Source organism: Aplysia californica, unplaced genomic scaffold (genome assembly GCF_000002075.1).
Source record: "Aplysia californica isolate F4 #8 unplaced genomic scaffold, AplCal3.0 scaffold00470, whole genome shotgun sequence".
Classification (NCBI taxonomy): domain Eukaryota; kingdom Metazoa; phylum Mollusca; class Gastropoda; order Aplysiida; family Aplysiidae; genus Aplysia; species Aplysia californica.
In genome coordinates this window covers 92,549-106,567 of record NW_004797740.1, presented here as the reverse complement: position 1 = coordinate 106,567, position 14,019 = coordinate 92,549, and the positions used below count along the sequence as shown (strand labels likewise).

General features: G+C 39.9%; 1 protein-coding gene across 1 annotated transcript; it reads left to right on the top strand.

Annotated features, from left to right (window-relative positions):
• Positions 1–58: 58 nt before the first annotated feature.
• On the top strand, positions 59–5,977 carry LOC101849314 (RAB6-interacting golgin; the record flags this gene model as incomplete). The annotated part of the gene is given in 4 exon segments (XM_005105410.3): positions 59–440; positions 1,303–1,404; positions 3,067–3,207; positions 4,765–5,977. Coding segments are annotated over 4 exon segments (1,634 nt in total), but the record flags the coding sequence as incomplete, so codon positions are not given.
• Between the last annotated feature and the right edge of the window lie 8,042 nt (positions 5,978–14,019).

Here is a 14,019-nt window from a genome sequence, read left to right as displayed (position 1 = left end):
TGCCTATATTCCAGAGAGTATTTAGAAGTACATTTATTTAACTCTACCTTTTCTTCAGAGGAAGACCTAAATAGGCAGAATGCCAGACGTCAAGCTATGGCTCGAAAAGCCAAGTCCAACCAGCAGCGCGACCGGCTTGGGCGACAGTTATCCAACAGTGACAACAGCTCAGCTGTGAGAAACACTGGCCGGTCTGCCGGGGGAGAACCAGCTCAAGTAGATGTATCCATGAAGTTGTCTCAAAGTGGGAAGATGGCAAAGAGCAAGCCATCACCCGAGGCTAAGGAGAATGAAACAACCAATAGCAAGAAATCTGATCCCAAGTGTAGCCAGGGTGGGTCTGCTGGTGAACAGATGAATGGGGGTTCACAAGAGTCAAAGGAGGAACCAACACCCCATGTTGCTGATGTTAAAGAACTGAATGAGAGTGAGGCTTTGAAGTAAGAATCTATTGTTTGCTTATAGGTTTATTATACCTGGATACTTCTGACTCAGAGGTTGATGTGTAATGACCCTCTGTTCTTCACGATCGTGAGCTGCCATTGCACACTCCGCCATGTCCAGGCCAGTCCATGTTTTTGTGTTGTTCATCCATGTTACTCTTTAGTATTCCCCTGGCTTTCCTGCCCCACATCCTTCCTTCAAGCTCCTCTTTCACATTGGTTTATTATACTATAAGATTTATGATATTTGATTGATTTTCCCTTACTTAAACAGTGGTGGTAAAACAGAGCATTCAGTGGGCCTCTGGTGAAGGTAAAACTGGATCATTTTCCATTTCTATTGTTGGTGTCTTAAAGACTCACCCTTTATTTGTTTCAAAAGATATACTTTTAATGAATCTTTTATTTGTTCTCAGAGATTAATAGTTTGATTTTTTGTAAGTTTTCATGATCTTTGATTGAAGTGGTTCATAACTTCAGCATAGGTGTTAATACCAAAAATACCGGTGAAAACTGGTGTTAGTAGTGAAGTTCATTGACAAACAGATAAACTGATTCTGTGACAGGCTCAGAAGTAAACTTGAAAGTGGTGAAGACTGTATTGGTGACACACAGAAGTATTCAAAAGGCAAATACTGTGATATAGATGTTCAAATTTCGAGACTTTTACACAACATAACTCAAGTGAGGTGTCGAACCGAAGATTCTAGATCAGTGTTAGCTAGGTTAGAAGTCTAGATCTAGATGGTATCTTGACTAGTGGATCTTGATTTTATAGTCAGTACTCTAGAAATTTGTCCATCCAGTTTTAAGTAATGTTTATGTTTGATCTTTCAACTGTTTACTTTTTCTTCGGCAGTGTTGAACTTGGGAATGTTCACAAGTTTCAGCAGCAGCAGAAGATGATAGAAGAAGCGAACAAACACAAGAGGGCCCTCCTAGCTAAAGCGATCGAAGACAGGTAAATTTGGGCATTTTGGGATCTTTACAGAATTCCAGTATTTAAATCACTAACCTGTATTCTTTTCATCACTTGAGTAGCCAGATCTGACAGACGGAGACTCGACATTTGATTCTTCTTTTTTTTCCTTTTCTTTGTTATTTTTGTGTTCTGTTTAAAGCAGTTTACCCTGTGGAGGCATCCGTGTGTGATGTCACAGCCAACCCGCCAGAGTTTCAGATGTAGGCCAGGATGCCCCCCCCCCCCCCCCCCCCCCATAATCCATCCGACACCCTGACTTTTGATTTCTTTGTTCTTGTGCCTGCTATAGGACACTTCCCCCTTTCCTTTCATACTCATTTGAGAAGAGTTAGAAGAGCTGTTTTGAATCAATGATTATTTGGGTTTGGCACATCAAAGTAGTGAAATAGACCAGAATTTTGATCTGTATCGTGACAGAACAGTTATTATTTATAGTGGTTGTTTATGTATACAGTGGGTGTTGCATTCAACGAGGTTGCCGGGACTGGCTTGTCCTCGTTGGATCCGACCTCTCGTTGAATGTGACTAAGGCTAAAGTAAAGAAAGGAGACAAGTTATTATATTATTGGATGTACCAATACCAGTAATTAAAACAGTTGTTCCCCCTGATGACGAAAATCTCAAACATCATCATTGTGTGCGTGTTTGAGCTGTGTTTTGACCCTCATTTCTGAATTTTAAAATATTTTTTGTCCGAAACACTTTTCGTATGGAAACATACCCTCTCACATCTAGGCCTAGATCTACATAAAGTAAAGGCGGGAGCTTGGATTTTCTGATCAGGAGAAGAAAAGAAAATTGAAAAAAAAAATGAGGGTTTCGATCTAGACCTAGATCTAGAGGCTACCCGTCCAAAGTTCATCCAGTTTCACACAGCCCGCATCACGTTCCCACCCACCCCCTCCCATCCCTACTGTAGGCTAACCCTCGCCCATCCTCTTGACTTTGGGGCCCATATTAGAAGGCACACTAGATCTAGCTATACACTGTGTTAAGAATGGAGAATGGGCCTTGTGCTTCGCGTGAGATGGAGAGAAAGGAGAAAAATTCTTCGCTTTTGGGGCAGCAAATTGCTTTTATAGTTTGATTATCGCGACCACGTTGAAAGAGACTTCGGTCTGTTTGCAACCTCATTGGAGCCGACGTACATTTACAAAGAGATATAGAGGAAAAAATCGGGGATCAAGGATTGCTTTGTTGGAGCCGACTTCTCGTTGAATGTGACCTGGTTGAATGCGGCACCCACTGTAGTTAAGTGCCAGATGTTGATGTCCAATGTGGCTCTGTCTGAATCCTCATATTGTAGTTGGACAAATATATCTAGGTGCTGGGTTTTTTTGTGGTGAAAACTCTGATGACTTTGAAAGAGACAAGTGGACCTTGATGGTCAGGAAGAGAATGATGTTGATGAGATTGAAGTGAGAGGTGATTTTGAAGTGTAGAGTAGTAAGAATGACACTTGTGCCTCAAATAGTAGGACTGGTACATCTAGCTTTATATTTGTGGAAGTAATGTACAAGTCAAATTCTGTGTATATGTAGCCTACATGATGTGTTTTTACCATCCCTGTACAGCCACAGAAAAATGTTCACAAGAACAATAAAGTATTATCTTAACTATCTCTCTTAACCTTGTCCCCAGGAGAAAAAAAGCCAAAGCAGAAGCAGATAAACTAATGAAGGTTCAGCAAGAACTGAGTCATCTAGACTCCCTTCTGACTGCAGATGTGAGCATCATCCGTGACAAGATAGAGGTGGCCAGTCTTGAGTACATGGATGCTCAGTGAGTTGAATTTGTTCCTCGTAGAATGTGGTTTATTCAGACAGTCTTGCTCTCTGTAACGTTCACTCATGTTCAGGTAGATTTATTAGAAAGTAGGTACCGCAAACTGGCCGTGTGCCCCCGTGGCGCACTGTCACGGAGACCAAAACCGATATTTTTACCCTCCTAAAACACTGTATGATCATGCTCACACACAGACACTTGATATATAAGAAGAAAGAGGAGCTTTTCCTCTTTTTAGTGGTATTATTTATTTGAATCAAGGATTCTTTTGAAAGCAAAATCTTGCGGGATAAAAGACGACACTATCGAGGTTTTCACTTCAGCGGCCGCACGTTTCGTGTATATTGATTTTTAGAGGGACCTCGGTTGAACAGGAACAGGGAGCGTATGGTATTAAATACTGCAATTTGATTCGTCGATATTTCAAGATGAGAAGACGCTCTTTCCGGTGATATATTTCTAAAGATTGTCCTTAAAGAATTAATAGAAGAGATTTGCGTGTGAAAACTTTCGGTGCTGTTTTTATATGGAATCAGTGATTGGACTGACTTCGGAAATATATTGGCAGAAAGCCCATTCATTCCTCTTCAAGAATAGCACAGCCATTATACGCAAATAAACACTGGACGCTCCCCGTTGGCTTGCAAGCAGGGCACCATCACCCCGGTTTCGTATAAATTCTCTCTCCTTCCCTTCAGCGCGGCCCGGCGCGCAGCCGATAAGCCGGTGGTCGGGAGTGGTGATTTTAACCTCCCCTTGTATTTCTTGCCGTTTTGGTCAAAAAGCCATGTTTACGTCAATAAACTTCCGTCTTTTGATAGCCCTGAAAAAAATTGAGCTTTTTTCTATCTGCATAGGTGTGTGTCTACTACAAGTTTTTGTGAATGTCCATTCAAATTTAAGAATGTTGTGACATCTCAAAGTGTAGACATTTCGCAATTAAAAAACTGTAACATTTTTCTGCAACTTCAGATGTTCATAACTTTGTCAAAAATGAAGCTATGTGTATAAATTTGGTATCAAAATGCTCAGAATGATAAATTCTATAAGGTAGTGCAGTTAAGTATGAAATCAGAGGACTTTGAAATTTCAGTTTGTGGTACCTATAGTAAGGTTATTTTGGCTACCATCTGTTAACTTTAATTTAATTAATGCTTCTTCAGTCTGGGAGTAATGAGTGACAGGCATTTAGTTCTTGGAGAGGTAATGATCTTGATGTAATCGATTGTTCACTACAAAGCTTTCCAAGTTCTGTTTGATGCTATATAGTAGGTCTGTGTAGTTTTAAGACTTGCAGATTGTGCTTTCTTGCAACACCATCATGTTTTTTCAAGTTTTTATTTTATGAAACAACTCAACCAACATACTACAGTATGCAGTCTAGCAGAATGATGAAGCTCAATAGCATCTGGTCAGTTACATTTTGGCTAGGAAAAGCTCAAGGAGAAGTGTTGATTTATCATAATTTATGTCTTCTACTGCCTTTAAAAAGTTTATAAAACATTTAAGAGTAGGATAATAATTTCTAAAAACTTGCTCTTTTTTCTTCCTCAGAAAGCGCTATGAAAAAGCAGAGAAAGAGTTTGTGTCAGCTAAGATGGATTTGTTTGAAAAAGGAGATACGAAAGAACAACTGACGGAGCACTTGTACACCATCATCCACCAAAACGAGGTGCGGAAGGCCAAGAAGCTTGTGGAGCTCATGGAGAAGTTGACCATGGAGGTCACCCCTGAAGAGATGGAACTGACCATTCCCTGCATCCCTCAGTTGACCAACTTCACAGCTGTTGCAACCTTGCATGACCCACACCGGCCAAAACGGACGTCTGTCTCTGATGATCAAGACCAACTGTCGAAGCTGCCTTCTGATGGGAAAAAAGTGGAGTCTTTGGATGCTGGAAATAGTGATCATATCAAGGAGAAAGAATCTTCACTCCTGTCGCAAGGTGGGACTCCGGAGGTTGTGTCCCCTGTTGCAAGTCATGCACAAGGGAACAGTGCGGAGACAGTGCCTCAAAATACTGAGCTAGCAAAAGCTGTAAAAACACCCGTGACCTCTGATATTAATAAAAGTGTTCCGCACAACACGGATATTATTTCTGCACCAGTGACAAGCGCTGATCAAGTACCCGTTGTACAAAAAGACACCTCTCAACAAAACCAAGAGCAGCAAGGGCTTCAGACGGTTCCCTCATCGCTTCCAGCAAATTCACCCGCTCCCCATTTGGTCCAGCCTTCTAATCCAACGTCTCCCTCTTTGTCAACTGCTGACAAGTCTGCCAAACTACATATTGACTCTTGCAATTTGCCAGATGCTAATTCTGCTCAAGGCGAAAACCTTACTGTTTCGTCGTCATCGAACAAGGTGCAAACTGATAACAAGGTTCAAGTGACTTCTGAGAACAATGATCATATTGCTCAGATGACTGGAGATGGAGAAGCAAAACCAGACCAGAATGGAAATGTGTCCAGTCAAGATATTCAAAATGTATCTGAAACGGCCCCATCCGCTGGATTATCAAATGAAAATTCTGGAAAGGGTTGGAAATTGCCTTTCTCATAATTGTTCACTTTGTAGTAGATTCTTGTTTCCATAACAATAGACAATGGTTCATATTGTTTTGAGTGAGTTTCCTTGCTGGAGCTTTTGCTTGATGGAAGATGGTTTGAAAGTGGTTCTATTGTTTATGTGCTAGAAAAGCAAATGAAGAAGTCTTGGTTGAAGCAAATTGCAGAAGACAGCTTATGGCGAATATAAGAAAGCGACAGGCCAATTTCTTTGGACTCATAATGCGGAAAGAAGCATTTGAGAATATTGTAACAGGCAAGTTTGATGGAAAGAGAGGCAGAGGCAGACAGAGGGAAAAGAAACTGGACAAGATGACAACATGGCTAGGAGCAGCAAGAACAACAGACACGATTGCTGCAGCGCAAGACAGAGTGAAGTGGAGGTCCATGATCGCCCACGCCAGACGGCAAGGCATCGGGTGATGATGATGATTTTTTGTGTGAGTTGTGGGAGATCAGGCATGCATATTTCTGTGCCAAGGAGGGTTGCTTGAAGTTGCATTTTCAGTTTTACATGACATATGGTCTTCCTTTTGGTGACCTTTCTCCGGTGTTTTTTGTGACAAATTTTAGTGTGGGGTTAGCTACCAACGAATTTTCTCGATTAATTGAGACTTTGCTACTCAAAAGTAAATTCGAATATTTTGAGGTGGGGTCCCGTCTCTGTTTAGATATTGCATTGATCTATGTGTGCGAACGTCAGTGCTGTTGTGAGTCACAAGGATTTGTTTCCCACCTTCACATTCCTCTCTCATGGTGTTCATTTGTCTATCTGTTGGTGTCTCTCTCTCATTTCACTTTCACCATCCGTCCCCGACGTCCTTCCTTTCTCTTTTCTATGTCTTTCTCTCTCTCTCTCTCTCTCTCTCTCTCTCTCTCTCTCTCTCTCTCTCTCTCCCACCCCCAAACACATATGTTCATATGCAGATGTCTATAACAAATTTATGTTTTACCTTATGGTTGTTTTAAGTATTTGCTAAGCTCTCATGATCAAACATTCATTTTCCAAGTTGAAAAAAGATGTTATGAAAGACAGGGATGACAATGACTGTTTTTTTCATGTGAAAAGTTTTTTGTTACCATTAGCGATGCTGTCTTCTCTGTCTCTATCTCTCTATTACTGTGATCAATCTGTGGTGCTGGTATTTACCAGAAAGTAAATGTTGGGAGGAAAGGAAATGCTGTTATTGATCTGATGAAACTACTCATGTTTACTGATATCTTACTTGATGATTTTTGTTGGGATATTATGTTTTAAGTTTTCATATGTACATTTTATATTTCAATCATATCGGGGTTTTTTAATACTGCTGATTGATATGTTTTGTGGATACTTACTCGATAACAGTATTGAAATTTTTAAAATTGAAACTATGCAAGCCATTTATTATTGCTTCAGTTACTTATGATTTTGAGGGAAAAATCATTGGGGACGTTATTGCCGGAAATGGGTCAGTTACTGACCATGGTGCCTTTTGTGTACAGTATTTGGTTGTTGTTTAACTCTTTATCTCCGTGGGGGATAAATAAACCCACCATGCCGAGGCCCCTCTTTGGAACTAAATCTAAAAATGGTGAAAACATCACTAAATTGGTCACTAAATCACAAGTGGACCTATTTCAATTGTTCTTCATCTGATGAATAAAATCCCAATAAAAAAGACCTGTTTTCTGCAATTGCCGAAAACTGTTTTGATGTGGAAGTTGTCGTAAAGGAATGTCAGTGGCTCACCGGCACAGCAATCCCGACAGCGAGCCGTTGTGAGCGGCTTGCCGGAGATAAAGAGTTAACTTGTATTTAGCCTAGAAGAGTTAACTTGTATTTAGCCTATGAGCATGTATACAGACTGTGGGTAGCCAACAATTGGTGCTATTGTGTGAAGTATATAGATACGAGATAATGCTTTATGTTCATGCTTGTCTTTTGTTACATTACGGATAGTTTTTGAACGTGCCATGAAATTTTTGTCTTCAGGAAAAATTTGTCAACGAATTTTGTCATGCTTTCGCCTTTTTTTATTTTTTGAATATCTATTTTTTTAAAAAGTTTTCTTTTGGTGAAATAATCAGTAGATTTTTTTTTACATTGTGGGGTGGACGTGAAGGTTGAATTTTGGTTGATATGTGTGTTGTTATTTTTGGGGACCTAATTTAAGATTGAACTAATTGTATCTTCTTGATTCTTAGTCAGGGTCTCCAGTCTTTTTGGGGAAGCCCCTTTTTTGGAAAAATCACCGTTTGGAAAAAAATGTTTAATGACTCGGTCACTCCCACAATGTCTAAGGTAAAAGAAAAAGTAAAGTTAAAAAAAAAACCCAACTAATTAATCTGAGCTTGAAGTGGTCGCTTAAGATGTGACAAGGAAAAGACTGTAAATTGTTGAGCTACTTAAGGTTGTAAGACCTACAACATTGTCCTACATTAGTCATTTGTGTGCTTTGTTGAACACATGATCTGGTTGCTTCCTGTTGATTTCACTCTACAAATTCATGACTTTTACGTAATGTTACCCATGAGTTATCAGTATGAATGTTACGTAATGTTACCCACGAGTTATCAGTATGACTTTTACGTAATGTTACCCATGAGTTATCAGTATGAATGTTACGTAATGTTACCCACGAGTTATCAGTATGACTGTTACGTAATGTTACCCATGAGTTATCAGTATCACTTTTACGTAATGTTACCCATGAGTTATCAGTATGACTGTTACGTAATGTTACCCATGAGTTATCAGTATGCCTGTTACGTAATGTTACCCATGAGTTATCAGTATCCTTTACTTTACAAATTCGTTTAGTTCTTACTCAATTTTGAGAGCACAAATCCCCTTTGCTCTAAAAGAAAACTACAAAATGGAAGTTCTCCTGAGTTTGACTTACAATCTGGTATACTTCGGTTAGTTTCATGTTTTACTGTCATCTAACTTCTGAAATAAACATGGAGGAGATGCGTGGAAAGGGACATGAGAGAAATGAAGCTCACTTGGAACGAGCTTGGAAGGATGGCTCAGGACAGAGATAAATGGAAGGAGCTTGTATGTGGCCTATACCCTGCCAAGGGTGAAAGGCATTGATGATGATGATGAACTTCTGAAATGTTACTTCAATGTACAGTCGGCCTACTCTGTTTTGACTTAAAATATAGCCTACAGTGTATGGCACTGAGAATTCCTGTCGTAAGTCACATGGACTAGAGAAGGCAAAGAAGTGACTAGAAAGCTTATCCTCATGAGATTAATTGCCTATGCTTCCAATGACATTTTGGTGGAGAAAGGAAAATGGTGGATTGAGGTTGACGTATCCTAGATCTAGATTTTGATTATCTTCAGGTGAAGTCTTATATTATTTGTATGTTTAGACTTCACTATGTACCAGTCTTTTCCTAACGTCTTAGCCTCAGAGCATTAACACTTTCCCACCCACGCAACACTTCTCCCCACGGACCAGGATACAGGTGCGGTACACGCTATATCACTCCGGGGCCTATCAGCATCTCGTGATGAAAAGGGAGGGTTTTTACCGTCACTGTTCGGCGCCCTGTGGGGGCAAAGTGTTAAAGAATACTCTGGTCTGATTGTAGATTAAAATTGTCTTTGAATTGGAAGGGTGAAATAGCTAGATCTATACACATCCACCTGATGTGACATCCAACTTTCGTATAGGTTTTGAAATATATAGACAGTACTCGCTGAAAAATGTGTCAGACAACAATTCAACAAATATGAATGAAAATCAATTTCCTTACTTAAAAATACCTCATCAGCCTTTTTTATACTTTGCTGGAGTATAGGCAACCAACAAGAGTTCTTACATGTACTTCTTCCCATGGCTAGAGTCTTCTTTTTTGTCCAGCTCTATCCCGTCTTCTTAAGACTTAAATGTGGCGTCGGTGGCCTAGTGGTTAGGCTCTTGGACTCGCAACCGTAAAGTCGTGGGTTCGAATCCCGTCAAGGGCCCGACGTTGTGTCCTTGGGAAAGGCACTTTGCACAAATTTTCCTCACTTTCACCCAGGTGGAAATGGGTACCCAGCTATAGACAGTGAAAGATCTTGTCAGTTTGATAGTGTTTGAGAGCGTGAAATCGGCAGCTTGCACTGTATGCTTCCGCGGAAGCTGAGAATGTTTCTGAGGGTTCTCAGAGGGTCTGCTGGGGTAATAATAGTTGTAAAGCATATAGAGCAAGCTCTTGATCATGAATATGCGCTATATAAATGCAATTATTATTAATTATTATTATAAATGTACGAGTAAGTAACTTCCTTTAAGTAATTACTTTTAAGCCCTATTTCTCAAGGCATTTTCTGAAAGAAATTTCTGTTTAGATGTGTCTCACGCTTTCTCTCTCATGTGCGCCTCTGTATTTATGACCAGTGTAGTAAACATGGAAGTCATAACTAGGAGAGAACTCAGTATCTGCAATTTGTAATCTTGATGACGAAACCTCACCACATGAGCCAATAACTGTTTTGTTTGTGTGTGTATGTGTGTGCGTGTGTTTGTGCGCATGTGTGTGTGCACTGTAGGTCCATGCATTTTCTAAATAACAAAGTGCAGGTGATATCAAGGTGATATCAAGTTTATTAATAAATCTATTTGTTGTTCGTTCATGAATGTTGTGCTTGTGGCCTTATGTATGGCATACTGTGAGCGAAAATATATTTATGATAATTATATTGTAAATATTTTTTCCGCCAACTCTCATTTCACTTTTGAAAAATAAGCTGGTTATTTTTATTCTCTTCCAATGAATAAAGTGATTTGAAAACTGATACAAGTACATGACAATGTTTTCATACTTAACTCAAAACTGATATGTTTTTATTTTCAGAGAAAATTGTGCCCTCAGACAATGAACCATATATGAATGATCAGACCTTGTTGTGATGAACTAACACTCTGACTATTTCTAGAGTTGGCAGCATGAGATTGAAATTTGTTTTCCATCTATGAACATGAGGACTTTGTGAGTCCTCTTTTTTTATGGACTGTCAATATAGTGCCTTTTACTTTTTTTTATATGGTTTACTTAATTTTTGTTGATTCTAATTTCCTCCTAACAGTTCTATCCAAGATGGAGTTGGCTCCCATGTTTTGTGAAAAATCAGTTGTTGTTTTTTCTCTTTATTTGATACAACTTTTAACATCAGTTTTTATTACAAGAACAAAACTTTCTTTGTTTGATATGTTTGAATTTGCTGATCGGTTTCATGTGTGCATTATGTGCAATGTATTTTTTCATGTTCTGTCTCCTTTGATTTTTTCTTTTGGTGATTCCTTTGTTTGTGTGTGTGTGTGTGTGCGCACGCATGCGAGTGTGCATGAGTGAGTGCGTACGTACGTGCATGTGCACATGCGCACGTCAAGTGCCTCTTTTTTACTCAAACTTAATTTGTTCAAATATGGCCAGCCGCCCCTTGTGATAACTCAGTCCCAGGATTTGTGTACAGTTTAGTTTATTGTTGGTTGTTTTTTTCAAGCATATACTTATAATACAGTTGAACTTACCATCACCGATCGGCGTCCTGTATGGACAAAGTGTTAAAGATTACTCTGATTTATCTTGGGCAGCTGTCTATAGTCGAGGACAGAGGCCAGAGAGGTGAGCAGAGTAAGTCTGATTCCCTGTGAGGTGAGCAGAGTAAGTTTGATTCCCTGTGAGGTGAGCAGAGTAAGTTTGATTCCCTGTAAGGACTTCTCTGTTGACATCCACCCCTTGTCGCTCCTATGACCTTATGCAGTTGCGTGCGCCGTAAAACGTCTACAAAAACAAAACAAAAATGGTTGTTGAAGACAGATGGGGGTCTTAGACAATGTCATCATGTTTCAGAAAAAAGAAAGGGGGGGAAAAGAGAGGTTGCAGTTTGTACAAGTGATTTTCTTTTATACAGGTGGCTGTTAGAGCTGGTTGGACTGTATTTGAAATAAAGGACAAGATCGATGGCTTTTTTAAAGAATAGAGCTATATTTTTTTCTTAACCCTGTACACAGTTCCATTAAAAGAAGTGAAACAAATTCAGATAAATGTTTTTGGAAGTATTGTTTTCATCAAAAGTGAATTTCAGTTGACAAAATGTATGTGTCTCACTCTCACAAAAAGATTGTTTTACAGGGCCTGTATTGTTTTATTTATGTTCATGTACATGTTGGTCCACTTGTCCGTATGCCTGTAGCTTGTAGATCTGTCACGTTGTAATCACAATAAATTATCACACTGCCTTTTTTTAACATTGTTGAAACTATGCAAATGAGCAAAGTTGAGGGTGGCATTGGTTCATAAATTATTTGAAGAATGTATGCTTTCACAAATCATTACAACAAATGATATATATGTAATATCACAACATGTGTTGTTGTTGTTTTTTCCCCGCACCTTTATGTCATGTGCACATTTCTTCTTTTTGTCTACATTCTCCAGTTTTTCAAGCACAAGCATTGCATGTAGGAAGAGCTTAGGAAAAGCTGCTATTCAAGCTGAATTAGGATGGTCGGTGATTCTCAAATTGTTAAGAGTCGGCTCCTTCTTTTGTCTTCTTGTGTGGTCTATTCTTTTTGTTGTCTTGCTGTGTCCTTGGAGAAATGTGATCATTTTCTTGCTAACCTTGGTGGGTGGTTGGCGGGTGCTCTGGTGGGGTTTGCTTCTTCTTTCCTATCAAACATCTATCATCTTTTTTATGTTTGTTACTCTCTTGTAACAGCTCTAATCTTCTGGCGCTCATATGACCTTATGCAGTTGAGAGCGCCGTAAAACCTCTACTAAAACTAAACTAAATCTTGCTGACCTTGCTGGTAACGATAACTTATTGGAATGCATTGATGGTGTTCTTTTGGGGATCAAGTTGTACGATCGAGTCACGAATGCTCAACTGTGGGAGAGAACAAGCCAAAGGCCAGTAAAGGAAGATATTCAGGTGAGGAAATAGAATGGATTGGACACACCCTGAGGAGACCCCCGACAAGCATCATCATCAGGCAGGCTTTAACGTGGAACTCACAAGGAAAGCGTAAGAAGGGAAGACCAAAGATGACACGGAGGCGAGCGGTACAAGCGGAAATTGAAAAAGCGTGGACATCATGGAAACAGATAGAAAAGGATGCTCAGGAGGCTTCGCTGGAGTAATGTTGTTAATGACCTGTGCTCCACTGGGAGTTAAAAAAAGGACAAGAGAGAAGAGAGTTCTTTCTTCATCAGTTTCTGCGACACAAAGCATAGATCTGTTCCAAAAAACATACAGTCACACATATGGACATGTCTCTCTGACACATGCGTACACATTTATACACGTTGTCGTAGGGTTGTCCGTCTGTCTGTCTGTCTGTCTGTCTGTCTGTCTGACTGTCTGTCTGTCTGACTGTCTGTCTGTCTGTCTGTCTGTCTGTCTGTCTGTCTGTCTGTCTGTCTGTCTGTCTGTCTTCGACCCCCCCTCTCTCCCTCTCCCTCTCTCTCTCTCTCTCTCTCTCTCTCTCTCTCTCTCTCTCTCCCTCTCTCTCTCTCTCTCTCTCTCTCTCTCTCTCTCTCTCTCTCTTCTTTCAGCTTAGCACATGAGTGAAGTCTGTTCGCCTGTTTGGGAACAAACTAGACTACAGTGCAAGTGACTGTGGTTCGAATCTCGAACTGTTGTTGGTTTGAGAAGTGTTCAAGACTGTCTCCACCCATTGGCACAGTCCTCATGTCGGGGATGGATTATGTCAGACCATCAATGATTTATTTATAGAGGCACCAGCCATAAGGATGGATTATGTGGGGAATTGGAACTCTCCCTCTTACTGACTTATTTTAGAACTTTCCACTTTCAGTGTTGAGAGGGATGACGTTAAACCCAACCTACACTGAGCAGACTAAGACCCTTACACCTGTCAAATGGGAAAATATAATTATAGCGTTTGTTGTGTAGCGGTTAGGAACGCAGGAGGCGCGAGGCCGAATTAATAATAAATTGCATTTTATACTGTCCATTTCCATTTTCTAAAAAAAATTAAATGCCCAATGCGCATTGCATCGAAAAAGACTTCACATCTTAAAAATTAATCGACAGGCGCGTACGTAAAACAAAGTATTAAACTAGTATGCGTATAATATCTCTGATTTCCGAGTAAGGGGAGAAATGTGTGATATTAATAATAATAATAAATAGCATTTGTATAGCGCATATCCCCGCTCAACAGCAGGCTCTATGCGCTTTACACTATATTATTACCGCAGCAGACCATAGAACACTCCGAAACATTCTCAGCTTCC